Here is a 15,549-nt window from a genome sequence, read left to right as displayed (position 1 = left end):
ATAGATTTTAATTTATATCAATTCCAATTCCAATATTTGCCACAAGTTGTAGAGCAAACAATTGAAAAGCCATCAAGCTATAAATAAAGGCGAAAGCTAAAAAGAAATAAAATAAGTGCTACACCCATTGTTTTCCAACATTAAACATTTCGCATCGCAATATGTAGGACGACATCTTTATCATTTTGCATCTATTCTAGATAAACATTACACATACGCCCTGTTGTTCAGCCGTATGTTAGTCACAGCTGTTGCCAATGAAACAGCAACCGAAAAGCTGAAAAGTCAATGCAATTTTGACACCCCCAAACTTTTATTGATTAGAATACTTATTGATATGCAACAAGGTCGTAACAAATTTCAATTTCACACCTCGTTGAAGAGGCACAGGGCACAGTAGAAGTTGATGCCGAAATCTTTTGAACCAAAAATGTGTCAGCTTTGATAAAGTTTTGTTTGCATACACACACAAAATCCCACAGATATATATATATGGACCTATATATGTATGTACACGTAACCTGATTTTAAATATGCATAAGAACTGAACAAAAAAATGAGTATGAAAAATATTCTTTTGGCATTAAATATGCAAATGGGAGAAAAGCAAAAAAAACCAGAGGGCCGGGGTTAACTTCGACCGCGTCAAAGTTTGTATACCCTTGCAACTTTTTTGGTAACTCTTTCCTCACCTATAGCCGTCAAAATAGAAAAACGTTTTATCCAAAAAGGCTAATCTTTGCGAAAGAAAGCCTACAATCTTAGCATAGGAAATAACGAAGATATTGATCAAAGTCACTGTTTTCCACCGATCGTTCCTATGGGAGCTATATGATATAGTAACCCGATCTTTATCAAATTCGGCACAGTCATTAACAGATATATTAAACTAACAAATGTTTAATTTGAAAGCAATCGCGTCAAAAGTAACGAAGTTATTGACAAAAGTCACTGTTTTCGAAAGATCGTTCCTATGGGAGCTATATGATATAGTCATCCGATCTTGATCGAATTTGGCACAGTCGTTCATATATGTAATTAACTCACCAATATTAAATTTCACGACAATAGCTAAAAAAATAACGAAGTTATTGAGAAAAGTCACTGTTCGTGACTTTGGCATTTGTATGGGAGCTATATGATATAGTGGTCCGATCCGGCTGAATCCGAGATACAACGCCTGCAGTATATACAAGCCTACATGCAAAATTTCAGCTCTGTAGCTCCAACGGTCTAGGAGGAGTTTGCGTTGATCCAGACGGACGGACGGACGGACGGACGGACGGACGGACGGACGGACGGACATGGCGATTTGAACTCGTCTCGTCGTGCTGATCAAGAATATATATACTTTATATGGTCGGAGATGCTTCCTTCTATGCGTTGCACACTTTTGACCAAAATTAATATACCATTTTTGCAAGGGTATAAATATATATATTTAACAGAGTTTTACATTTTTTGCTCTTTGGTGTCTTTAAGCACTGATGTTATCGAGACCTAAAACCTCACGTACACACATACACACGCACACTAAGGACTTTTACAGGTAGACCATTCTCTAAGTTATACGATATAATATTTCAATTATTTGCCACAAAAGACGGTTGACTGCCGAATGGAATATTCAATAACAACATAGAAAAACCAAATTCAACTGAAATCTGAACTAAGAAAAAAAATGTTGACATGGGTGTGTGCCTATGGTTGTGTGTTTGTGTATGTGTATGTTGTTTTTGTAGTGTGACAGACATCGAAACAACCTTTTGATGACCTTCACCCAACATTTTATACCTTTATATATAGCCCCAGCGTGACGTCATCCATGCTAATACCAATACTTTGATATTTAACAAAATTAATTGCATTCAAATTCAATAAAAGTCTTGTGCAGAAAAGTTTTAAATTCAAGTACTCGCAACAAAATCAAATCAAAAGCCACTCAAGCAGCAAAAAACCGAAACTGTAGGAAGGAAGAAAGGAACCACGCCTATTCGGCACTAATTTCGTCTTTGTTTGCGGTTGTACGCTTAGATGTTGTTGTTTAGCCGCCAAATCCAAAAAAAAAAAAGTTTTAATTAACTGTTACGAAACACAGATTACTCAACGCATTCGCTTCACCCTCTCCCACCCACCTATCCTCACCTGTAATCAGCCAGACCTAACATTGGCAACGGTTGCCTGAACCTGAATTAGGCTACCCGCTCTGGTTCTGAACCCTTTTGACTTGGTTAACTCATACCAATTTTTGAGTTTGTGTGTTTTTGTTAGCTTTGTGTATTTTGGTTTTTGGGATTTTTAATTTATTTGATTTTGTTTAACAATTCAGATTGCCTTTTGCAGGTGCACACATCATTGGCAGGATGACTCAAAAAGGAGAGAGTAAGTATATCAGATTATCACACATCAAAATCAAATTAATTTATAATAAAACATTCAAGTGCCAAAACGGTCTTGTTTGATTTGAAAATGCATTTGATTATTGATTTCTTTTCAGAGAATTATGAGAAAATTTTCTTTTCCTAGAATTAGCAAAACGATTTGTTATTTGTTAAATAATTTCTTAGGTACAAAGTAAAGTTGTAGTTAAAAGTATTTGGGTTTTTAATCAATAATGATTGATAAATATTTCTATACGTATTTTCTGAAATACGTATTATGAGATATTTCTCACCGATCCTTGACTGCTGTATGCAAATAAGTGAATTTTTATTTGGTTGTAATATGAATTCAATGCGAAACTAGTTCCAATGCGGTTTTCGTTTTTAATGACCGTTTCAGACCCTTTTGCTTTTAAATCAACTTGATATGGAAAGGGGAAACCAATTAAAATATGCACCGATGTATATATACTTTCATATATTGCCTATATGTGTGTTTCTATTTGCGAATTTTATTACGATTTATGTATGACTAATCAAATGGAAACATATCATCAATGGCAACCCAGCCTATGCTACTATATTATCCTCCTTTGCCTCCTCCTCCAGGTTATGTGTGGGTTTGTTTGTGTTCCTGATAGGCGTCAGAGAAGTGCATATGTCAATATGGCAACTGCAAGTGCATTAATCATGCTCGCGTGCATTTGCCCAATTATGGTGCAATTAACACACTTGATTGCATAAAATCTTCGACTCCTTCTCCTTTTTGCCACAACCAGGTAATCTCTATATATGTATGTATGTATGTGTGTGTGCTGCATGTTTGTATGAACCTTCAGCTGCACATGTTGCGTATACTTGATATGGGTAAGCAACAAAGACACACAAAAAAAAACTAACAAGGAGAAACCTTACTATTTTTGTTTCTGTTATATTTTTCAAGCGTAAATTTGATTGCCTCCGGTGATGCAAAAAATAGTCTTCTCCCACTTCTGAATTTTTTCCATACATTTTTGCCCATTTTATTTTAGGTGAAAATTAAATTGAATTTAAATAAAATCGTATGTGAATGGAATTTATCCCAAAATAAATTTATGATGCGTAAAGGTGCGATAAAAATAAACATTTCATTTATTATATTATTGTGTAGAATACAATATATGTTGACACACGTATCTCAATGGCATAGCATATACTCATATTAATGAATACAAAGAAAAATAATATCAATATGAGTACATATAGGATATTCGATTGAAGTTATGCAAATATACTCGAATCAAATTGTATTTCTGTCCACTTTCCACTTCTTCTGATGCTCTTTAAGACGATGTGAAACTCAATCAATAAACCAAACTCAACATCGTTATGGTTTAATGTTTATGTTTACTGTCACTTGCCGCCTAATTTGATTGAATATCCACACAGAATTTCTGAAGTTCTGTCCGTTAAATATATGTCAGTATAGGAGGCATAAAGTGCGAGAAAGAAGGAGAGAGAGGGAGAGGGAGAGTGGGAAAGAGTCGGTACAAGTTTTATGTTTAAATAATTTATCAAAATAGAAATCCCGCAAGTAAAATGGATATAATCCCCAGCGGTTGACTAACTGAAAGACCGTTACATGCCGTTTTGTGATGAACGAGCCATATAACCAAAACAAAAAAAAGGGGCCCAGGACTATGAGGCTACTTGAACGTTGCTAGCAGTAGAAGGATCAAGGACAATGAGCCGGTACTTTAGTCTATTATGTTGACATACCATTCGGTTCCGTTTTGTTTTGTATAATTGATTAGGTTTGCCCTTAGCCAATAAACCACACACAAACACACACACTCTCCCTCTCTCACACATACACTTTACATATATGTGTGTGGTTAGGTATGTATCACTCCCCAATGGGCTAAGGTGGCAAGGAAGTGGACTCTGCATTTGTGTCAGATCTAAACAATAATTTATGGCCTGTGTACAAAGACATTAATCTTTATTGGAACTGAAAAGTGTAGGCAAAATGTTGACAAGCTATCATCTTGTCTACATTTAACGCATCCTATAATAAAGAACTCAACAGCATGACAAAAAAAAATCATTATAATGCTGAGATCACATAAATGGAAAGTGAATTAAGCCAAAGAGTGGGTAAGCAAGAGTGGCAAAGAAATTGTCTTAACCTTTTGCAGGGCTCATTCCCATCTTATTCACATACATTTATTTTAAGGTTGTTTCGTGATATTCTCTACATTTTATCTCGTCCATAAAATTATGCTAATTTCGAAATTGTTTATTATCCATAAAGTGAAAGAATATACATACATAAGTATATATATATAGGTATATATATTTCATGTCGTCTTTAATGCCAATATAATTATTATTTAAGCTTCTGCACATTCAGTAGGTACACAAAGAATTTATTATAATTCAAGAAGCATTTGAAGCATTCTAGACTGTTTAACATTCATTCTATTTTTGACTGGCAATGGGTAGTAAAAACAATATTACACCCACAATTAAAGTTACCTTCTCTAAGACTCACTTTTATGTTAATACACAAGAGGAGACCGAGGTGCCATTTCTGTGTTTACGATTTATGCCTGTGACCAAGTTTATAGATATCCAGATGAGACCAGAAGGTATAAATAATAATTAGGTTTCATGCCATTCTCAATCATGAGTAATCGAAATGGAGCATAACTTATCTTAATTTTCAGTCATGTTATCTCTTTAAATAATACAATCTATTCAATCTCATTAATTAGTAAAACTGTCTTCGTTTTTTCTAAATAGTTTCGCTTTCCCATTGATAATAGAATATTCCACATTCGACTAGTCACAACTGGCTCTTTTAATTTGTTCTTTTAAAGAGATACTACTTATAGCTCAAGCGAGCAATTAATAATGTTTTAATGAGTTAAAAAAAGGTATCAAATGTATGTTGAAGAAAAAGAAAAGTCCCACCATTGCGACAAAATCTTATGCAAGTGAAAGATATATGTACTAAGTAGTAAGTATGTATATGCCAGATATAAGTGGTTCATCACTCCAACAACCCACCAACCCATCAACCTACAACAATCAACATACTTCACTCCCAAACACATTTGATTTGGGCGAAAGGCAAAAGAGTCTTTTATGATTTCTAGTCTGGGCATAAAGCATTTTGGCATTTATGCAAATTGAATCAACAAATGAGCCTGAGACTGAATGAATGTAAAACCCTGTTGTAACATCGTCGAGAAAGATACATTTCCCCTTTGTTAAAGTGGGTGAGGATGAGATACATACGTATGTACATATACAGATACTCATATGTAGGCTGTAGTTGTGTGATTGTTTTGAGATTTTTCCTTTTTCTTCTTCTCAAAAATTGCACACAATCTTTGTCTTTTGGTTGCTCTCTTTTTGTAATGGGTGTGCGAATGTCTGTCTATATCCAAAGCCAGTCAAGTGTTGAGCTTTAGACATAATTTATCAGCTGAACGATTTGATTTATATGGTTAGACATGGCATGCGGCACGTCAATGTTTGTTGTGGTTGTGGTTGTATTTTCATTTTCATATTTTTCTATATTATGTGCGATTTACTTTTTGGTACGCTTTATGCTCTAGTATAATAGTAACTCATCTTATTTTGTACAATTTGTGGACCATTTGTGGCTCAACTCACATGAAAATGGAAAGTATTTCTTACTTTTTCGCTTGTTTTTTGTTTATATTTGCGCTGAATGCTAAAAAGAAATTTTGTGCTGCCCACAATATGAATGTATGTACTTAGTACAAGTGTATGAGTATATATTCAAGCTGTTAACATGCATGCCTAAACATAAAAATTATAACCACATAGTTATGCACATACTTGTGGTAAGTCTGGTGTGAACAACCTCCAGTATCAACTATGTAGAGAGTCAACTTCAGCCTCAGCTTCAGCTTCAGCTCCATCATCATCATATATGCGTGCCGCGATGAATAATGATGATGATCATCGTTATCATCATCATCATCTTTAACAATTGTTACTACCATTAAGTTGTCTTTTTCTCTCACTGGTTAATTAGTTGGCCACGCCAAACAATTTGCAAAGAAGGAAAGTAAACTCTTGTTTGTCAATTTGTTTAAAGCGTTTTATATTGAAGACTTAACCCCATTAGCTTGAATTGGCGCACTTGCTCACATTTACAATCGGCTCAAAGCGATCAAAAGAAACGAAAACAGGTAGAAGATGATGATGACGACGAGACAAGGGCCAAACCAGGGGCAATACAATACAACTTTCTGCGGCACATCCAAAAGAATAGCACAAAGAGAGAAAAAGAAACAGACAGAAAAACTTTTACCAAACAATGTAAACTCATTCACGAACTGACTGCTGTCTTGGAGAAAGAGAGAGCATCTGCATCTTGCGGTGGCTTGGCGGCTTGGTCTTGGAATTTTTAGTACCTCGTCAACTTTTAGTACCCAGAAAACCAGTTTCACCTGCAAAAAGTTGGCTCGATGCCCAGCCGAGCTCCAGCCAGCTTCAGTTGCGCCGCGAAGCTCAAGTAGAGCAGACCTAGAAGAGAGACCGGAACCGAAAAAGAACGCGTATCCCGTCCAAACCGAAACCGGACCGGATCGGAGATCATATCGGCTGTGGCAGAACTGCAAAAAAGACCAAGCAGAAGAAATAAGCACCTAAAGAAGGCAACAACAAGAAAACGTTAGTGAACGTCGTCGCTGCGCATGCGCAGGCAACTTGTACTTGTACTTGTTGTTGTTGCTGTTGTTGTTATTGTTTTTTGTTGTAGTAGTAGTAGCTGTTGTTGTCTTGTGGTAGCTCAGCTTAATTATAATCACCCCGCCCCCTCTGTGCACCTACCGCCCCATAAACAAAGTTTACTTGTTTGTCTGCATTTTTTTTCTATATACATACATCTGTCTTTGTGTGTATGTGTGTGTGTGTGTAATAACTTCTTCTGTTTTTCCCCTTTAAAAGCATTTCTCTTGGGAAAATCAGATTCTATGCTTTCTTTATGCTAGTTACAAACGAAAACTAATGTAATACACCGAAAATGTTTATGAAAATTTGTGTGAGTTAGTGTGTGTGTGTTTGTGTGTAAACAAAAGAAATTCCCAAGTGCAATTTAAGAAACAAAATAAAACCCTCAAAAAATACCCATCAAATTGTAAGCCAAAACGTTACACAAACCATAAATATAAATCAAAAGAAACAAAATCTAAAGAAACAGGTTACAAGAAAGAAATATCAGCTTGAATTAACATATTTCCCATCAAAAATAATGATCGTGCAAGTGTGTGTGTGTGTGTGTGTGTGTGGAAAACAAGAAGTGGACACCCAATGCCAGCCAAACCCCTTTGGCCCCCCCACCAATTCATCCACATGGGGCAAGATACATGCATACATGAGATATATACATACATATAGGAGACCTTGAAGTTGTTTTCGTTAATCGAATCGCATATCGCATATGCATTTTAATGAGTAAAAGAGGCGAATCAAAGCCCATTTTTCTTTGGTTTTTGTTTCTGTTGTTAAAAGAGATGTTGAAATGCAATTTTTTTTTTGTCTTTTGGTCGACGTTTTATGGCCAATATAAATTTACATATCCACCATATCTATTCCTATATGTATATGTATGCGCAAGAGATCTCTGTGCAAACATTATGGGGCGCAGTCGGAGTTTCGAAAATTGACCAAATAACGTTTTACTATTTGCTTTCGCCTATGGACCGTAGAGCAAATAGCACACCTAACGCAAAAAAAAAAAAGAAAGAAAGATAGATAGACCTACCTGGCTATGTACCTACATAAAAAGATTCAAAAACCCAAAGCTTTTTGGTGTCTGGGTGAGCACGAATAACAACAATTGAGGCAACGGTACTAAGCTGGCTGCTGAGGGGGAGGGGCGCGGGTGGTGAAGAAGTCAAGAATCTGTATACAGGCGTGAATTGGCAATATCAAAGAGTTGGCTCGAACGAATTACCCCGGACGCCGATGTTCTCTAACAATAAGTGGGACACAAGTGGAGGATTAATTCTTCATAATTATTTCAATGAATCATTCATTTGCAAATTGGTTTCAGAAATTAGATATGTTTGCATGTGACCTACAAAGCTTAATTGATCTACAAAATTTGTGTAATGACCATTTCGATTGATGGAATTTGAATAGTAAATAAAAAATACATCAAAGCTTCTTAAATAGTTCTGAGAACCTTACAATAGACCCAACAATTCGTCTTGCGCCTTTAAACAACAATTAAATTTTGGAAATGGCAACACAAAGATTGGTAATTTTAAAACATTTTCAAAAATGTCACTTTTGGGGCAACTTCAATTGCTTGATGATTTTGAACGTAATAGATTAATACCAATTAATGTATTTAAATTACCTAGAAAGAGAAGCAAATCGGTTCACAATGTATTCAGAAAATATTTGAAAAACGACCAGAAGCATGTTTTGGCGAAAATGTATCTATCCATATGATTTTCACATCCCCAATTGATGTAAAATAGTCTTTTTATACCCTTGCAGAGGGCATAGCCGAAGTTAGCTTCTTTGATAGTTAGGTTTACTCCATGGCATTAAAATTATAATCTTTAAACAGTTTGCAATACTCTTTTATTTTATTAATAAACTAAATTACTCTTTATTTCAAAAGATTTGACTTTCAATTTATTTTTCTGTTAATTGCCTCGCTTTACCAAAACATGTTGAAAACTACAACAATTTTGTTGTTTAATTTATCAAAATACGAGCAAATGAAAATAATTGCTTTGGTTTATTTTGAAACATTCAATTAAACGAGAAAGAAGTTAAGTTTTGGTATACCGAATTATATATACCCTTGATGTGAGAGGCCTTTTTAAAATCATTAATCCTTTTTAAAATTATAATCCCTTTTTTAAAGGAACTATCTTACCTTGAATAAGTTTTGTTTTCCAAATGTATTATGAGCAATTTCTGACTTAGCCTAGTTTAATAGGATTTTCCTGTGTTGCTAGTGAGATATTGATCGCCAATGGAAGCTTTTTAATCGCTATGGCAGCTAAATGTTATGGTGTTCCGATAGGGGAATAGTTAAATTTGATCTCAATTAGGCATAAAAAAAATGTGAAGTACTAAGACAGTCATGGCTATATAGCCTAGCCTTCTCACGCTGATCAAGAATGTACTATATAGGGTCGGAAACGCCTTATCCTGCGTTACATTTGAGCAATTTTATAATATCCTATGAACACAAAAATACAACGTAGTTGAAGAAGAATGTCACTCATGTCTCTTATATTAACTGAACCTGTCTAAAATGCCTTTCTCTTGGATTTCTACTAATCTAATGAGTTGTGTTATATTCAATAAAAATTTTATTATACGAGTAAAGTGATTTTCAATTAACAATTTAATTGTAAGTACTGGAAATAAAAGAGAAGATTAAATTGTGAGATCGGAATTGAAATTTTGATAGCAAACGCTTGGATTGTTGTGGAGTGTGAATACGAATTCGGAATTCCAATTGAATCGGTCATAATTCTACAAAAATAAATAAAAACATTGTGATCTTTTTGTCTCTTTGTTAGATAAATATCTAGCATATTTTTGTTGGTATGTGTTTGTATCCCAAGTTTGTTAGCTTTGCTGATTATAGTATTCATTCTTTTGCCGATGAGACCTTCTCTCTCATCGCATATCGAAAGCTACAACAACAACCAACAGATGGCTAAGTAAATACATAGATTCTGTTTCTTTAACTTGTTGGCTCCGCAGCTTCGAAGACAGAAATATGTGGTCTCGACCAAAAAGTCTCGTATGCTATGCAAATTAAATGTTCTAACCGAAGATTAAATACATGTGTATATACGATAAAAGAGGAAATGACCAAATACGATACAAATACAATACCAAAACTTGGGCCAAGTATGAGCGTGGCAGGTGCCTTTGACTTTGATTCGCATTGAAATTGAGACACAATTTTTTGGTGAAACAAGTTTCAGTCATTCATTTCGACAGTCAGTCATTTAATCAGTGTTTTGGTGGCGGGTAAACGAGAAAAAATGCAAAAATTACAAATGAAAAGCAAAATACAATCTTCAATTGCAGTGAAAATGAAAACGTGGAAACAGCTGCCAAACGAGGGGCGGCTTTTGCTGTTGTTATTTTGCTGTCTTTCCCACTTGACCCAGCACTGTCTGGCCTGGCGTCCATGTCCGGAGCTCAGTCCAGCCTTACGTCTGCCATGCAGGTGAGTAAAGACCCCCCCTCACCTGAGCATCGTGGCCACAGCGGCAACGGAGACAACGAATTTCCGCTTGTGGCCATGTATTATTTTAATATCCGCTAATTGCATTGCAATTTGTGTTGCTGATTTCTGATTCGTTTGGCTTTGTTTGTTGGCAACTGACGACAATTACAGGTGCAATGTGGTGCCTTTTGCTGCAACTGGCCAACTTGGTGCAGTGGCCATGGATTGTGATCGTGTTGTCTTTCATGGCGATGCCCCCCAGTTACCATATGGAGCTCCCATTGTGGCGTATACGCAACGTTACAGTGGCCAACAAGTTTTACCAGCACAGGTGAGAAAACTGCAACCGCAAGGAATCCCAAGAACTCAGCAATTAAAATCCTCTTCCAGACCTTTGGCCAACTTAAGTTACCCATTGAAGAACTTGATCTATCCAACAATCTTATAAGACGCATACCCGAAAAGGCTTTCGATAGTCTCAAGGATGTCCTGAATGAACTGCGTTTGGCCAACAATTTGTTGGGCGATAATCTGAATCCAATATTCTCCACGGCTGAACTGCATTCTCTAAAGAACTTGCGTCTCTTAGACCTCTCTGGCAATAAGATTAAACTTATTGAGGAGGGTCTACTCAAGGGTTGTGTTGACTTGAAAGAATTCTATGTAGATCGTAATAGTCTAACCGCTGTTCCATCCAATTCACTGAATGGACCAAGTTCACTACGACATCTATCCTTGCGTCAGAATCAAATTGGTAAGTGCGAAAAGTGATCAGTTTTTGAGAGTGTATTTATTGTAAATGCCAACTATTTGGTATAGGTACCCTTATGCAGGAGTCCTTTGGCTCACAGCCACAGTTGGAGATTATTGATTTGCGTTACAATTTTCTACGTAATATTGATAGCCAAGCCTTCAAGGGACTGCAGAAAATTCGTGAAATCAAATTGGCTGGCAATCGCATAACGAATCTGAATAGTGATGTCTTTGAGAAGCTGCCCACATTACAGAAACTAGATCTGTCCGAGAATTTCATTAATCAGTTTCCCACAGTGGCCCTGGCAGCAATTTCCGGATTAAAGTCCCTAAATCTATCATCCAATATGTTACAGGTATGATTGATAGAAGTCGTAAATCCTCAAATTTACAAAGTAAATCATTTTCATTTTAATTAAGCAATTGGATTACACCCACTTGCAAGTGGTGCGGACTCTGGAGAGCTTGGACTTGAGCAGAAATAGCATAACCAGTATACCTTCTGGAGCTTTTCGTGATCTTAGATCTCTAAAGTTCTTGGATTTAAGTCTCAATTCACTGAGAACGGTAAGAGAATGTTAGGGACAATCTCTCTGGATAATAATCTACAATTTGTTTATGGTTACAGATTGAGGATGATGCTCTTGAAGGCCTGGAGAGCTTGCAAACGTTCATCATTCGGGATAACAATATTCTGCTGGTTCCAGGCAGTGCTTTGGGTCGTCTGACGCAACTTACCAATCTTCAAATGGATTATAATCGTGTCGCAGCACTATCAGCTGAAATCTTGGGCTCTCTTCAGGCAGGAGATATCACGACTTTGTCATTGTCACGAAATGTTATCCGTGAATTACCTCCGGGCAGCTTTCAAATGTTTAGCAGTCTGCATACATTGGATTTATCAGGGAACTCTCTTGCCGTGGTCAATGCGGATACTTTTGTGGGCTTGGAAAGTACACTGATGGCATTGAAATTGTCACAGAATCGTCTTACGGGCTTGGGCGGAACACCATTGTCACTGCCGGAACTTCGAAGCCTCGATCTGAGTGGTAATAGCTTGACGGAGGTGCCTAGTAACATTCTGGAGGAATTGGAGAACTTGCAAAGTCTGAATCTAAGTGGCAATCACTTGACCACCCTGACTGGAGCCCTTCTTAAGCCATTGTCCCGTCTTCAGATCATTGATCTCAGTCATTGTAATATTCGGCAACTAAGTGGCGATCTACTGGCTAATCTACAGGACCTCAAACATATATATTTGAATGACAATCAGCTTCAAGAGTTGCAGGATGGCAGCTTTGTGAATCTATGGAATATTAGTTCCATCGATCTGTCCAATAATCGCATTGGATCAATACGGTCCGGGGCCTTTGTGAATGTGATGCAATTGAAGAAATTGGATTTACATGGCAACGAATTGACGGCATTCAAGGGTGAATTCTTTAATACGGGTACAGGAATAGAAGAGCTCGATATTTCATATAACCAATTGAGCTATTTGTTCCCTTCGTCGTTCCGTATACATCCCCGCTTACGTGAAATTCATGCTGCCCACAACAAATTCTCCTTCTTCCCGGCGGAACTTATCACCTCGCTGCAATATCTCGAATATGTGGATCTATCCGATAATCAACTCAAGACAATTGAAGAACTAGACTTTGCCCGGCTGCCACGTTTGCGTGTACTGCTCCTCGCTCAGAATCAACTGGATATGGTCAGTGAGATGGCCTTCCATAACTCCACACAGTTGCAGGTTCTGGACTTATCCCACAACAGTTTAGATCGCATCGGAGAGCGCACTTTCGAAGGACTTGTGCGTTTGGAGAGCCTCAATCTCGAGAATAACCGTCTGACCGAATTGTCCGATGGAGTCTTTGAGCGTGCCAAACTTCAAATGCTGGAAAATATTAATTTGGCTCACAACCGCTTCGAATATGCTCCATTGAATGCCTTGCAGCGTCAGTATTTCTTTGTATCCTCTGTGGATTTGAGTCACAACCGCATTAGGGAATTGCCCAAAGATGATAGCATTATGGTTAATATCAAAAGTATAGATCTATCATTTAATCCACTGTCCAATCAAGCTGTCCACAATGTCTTGAATGAACCAAAGACAGTAAGGGAATTAAATCTAGCTGGTACGGGAATTGAGCAATTGGATCTTCTAGAGACTCCTTTCCTGCAGTATCTAAACCTATCACACAACAAATTGAATACCATCAAACCAGAGATATTCCAACGAGTCACCCTATTGGAAACTTTAGATTTATCTAGCAATAACTTACAAACTCTGGACGAGATATCGCGAGCTTGGCCCCAATTGCAGGTACTTCAAAATCTGGATGTATCTAACAATAGTTTCGAGATAATTTCCCAGTCAAATTTCGGTCAACTAGAGATGTTGCGATCTCTTCGCCTAAATCACCTGAAACAGTGCTCTAGGATTGAAAAGAATGCCTTTAAGCAACTGCCCAATTTGGGCACTCTGGAAGCCTACGATTTACCATTGCTGGGTTATCTTGACCTGCAAGGTATACTCGAATTGCTGCCTGGATTGGAAATGCTGGACATTGAAGTGAAGGACTCGAGCATCGGCAGTGAGCAAATCCAACCACTGAAGCATCCACGATTGAGCAGCCTTGGCATAAGAGGCGAGCGATTAAAGTCGATATCGTCAGGCACATTGGCTGGACTTAAAAGCAACGAATTGACCATAAAACTACAGAATACATCACTCAGTGCACTGCCACCAGCGCTTCTATTTCCGGTACCCAGATCCTCACAGCTTAAGCTCAACGTGGATGGCTCTAAGATCACCGTGCTGGTGCCCCAATTCCTTAACGCCCTGGAAGATCGTCGAGCCAGTCTACAATTGCAGGGTCTGGACAGCAATCCAATAGTGTGCGACTGCAATGCCAGAGCCCTGCGACGTTGGCTACCCAGCTCCGGCATGTCGGAGCTGAGGTGCCAAGCGCCGCCCTATTTGGCCAATCGCAAACTCATCGAGGTGGGTGACGATGAGCTGACCTGTGATCCCCGACGCATGACCTCATCAACTTCCCGTCCCACATCGCCACTGTTCCACAAGTCCTCAGCATCCAGTCAGCTGGTCACACGCAGCAGTTCAACCACCACCGAAGAACCAATGATCATCTGGAGCCTAGAGCCCACACATCCGCCCACATTAAAAATTAAGACCAAGGCACCGCTAATGAAAGCCCAGTCGCCTATTATCAGCAATGATGATACCCTCATCATTGGCATTGTTGGTGGAGTGGTTGCTTTTATAGCCATTCTCATTATTATTATTTGCATTATCAGGCTGCGGATGAGCAATGTGGAGTATCAGCAAAATGCAGCCATGATTGGCATTCCTTCTGGAATGCAACTGGGTGCCCATAATGCGGCATATAACTATAAGAATCCAGGAGCTGGAGCTGCACTCTATTCTGTGCCTCCCTACCAACCTAGCTATGCCACCTTGCCGCACAAAGCAGCTTCTATCCATCAGTCCACCCAAAGTCTGGCCCAGCAGCGGCAGCAACAACAGCATCAGCAACAGGCAGCAGCTGCTGCTGCTGCCGCCTACTCAACCATGTCCCGCATGTCGTACTTCAGCGGCGCAGGGACAGGAGTGGGTGATGGGGCAGAGAGTATAACACAACACCAGCAGCATCAACATCAACCCTATATCATTTACTCGGACGACAAGGCCTATAGATAGAAGAAGATACATATATAGGCATCTTGGTAGTCGAATCTTTATCATCTATCCCACACCCAGTTCTTACTCTCAGTTAGTTAGTCAGTCAGTCAGCCGCGAAACAGCGGAAGAGTTTTCAAACAGGTTCTACATAATCGTCATTATCAGCTTTCGTTGTACATAGACTTAATACATACTAACTGTAACTATAACTCTAACTATATGTCTATCGTAACATAATTAAGTGCAGAATGCAATAAACAAATATTAGTTTAATATACAAATTTAAATATAAAATTACAAAAAAAAAAATTTTTGACAAAAAAAGCCTGAATTTCTAAATTGTCTAACTGAATTTACTGGGTACAAAAATATAGTTAACATAGAATTCAAATAGGTTAAATACATACTTGTAGTCCAGTCATAGTCAGCAAATTGAAATTGGTGTACATTATCATTGTACACATCTGTCATTAAAT

At 37.8% G+C, this 15,549-nt stretch overlaps 1 protein-coding gene across 1 annotated transcript; it reads left to right on the top strand.

Annotated features, from left to right (window-relative positions):
- The first annotated feature begins 6,909 nt into the window (after positions 1–6,909).
- On the top strand, positions 6,910–15,315 carry LOC6651522 (protein artichoke). The gene is made up of 7 exons (XM_002073313.3): positions 6,910–7,073; positions 10,473–10,614; positions 10,786–10,945; positions 11,005–11,368; positions 11,434–11,723; positions 11,788–11,934; positions 11,996–15,315. The coding sequence occupies exons 2-7, from the start codon at positions 10,478–10,480 to the stop codon at positions 15,089–15,091; spliced, it is 4,194 nt and encodes a 1,397-aa protein (XP_002073349.1). The 5' UTR covers positions 6,910–7,073; positions 10,473–10,477; the 3' UTR covers positions 15,092–15,315.
- The last annotated feature ends 234 nt before the right edge of the window (positions 15,316–15,549 follow it).

Source organism: Drosophila willistoni, chromosome 3R (assembly GCF_018902025.1).
Source record: "Drosophila willistoni isolate 14030-0811.24 chromosome 3R, UCI_dwil_1.1, whole genome shotgun sequence".
Classification (NCBI taxonomy): domain Eukaryota; kingdom Metazoa; phylum Arthropoda; class Insecta; order Diptera; family Drosophilidae; genus Drosophila; species Drosophila willistoni.
This window is presented reverse-complemented; position numbering and strand designations above follow the sequence as displayed.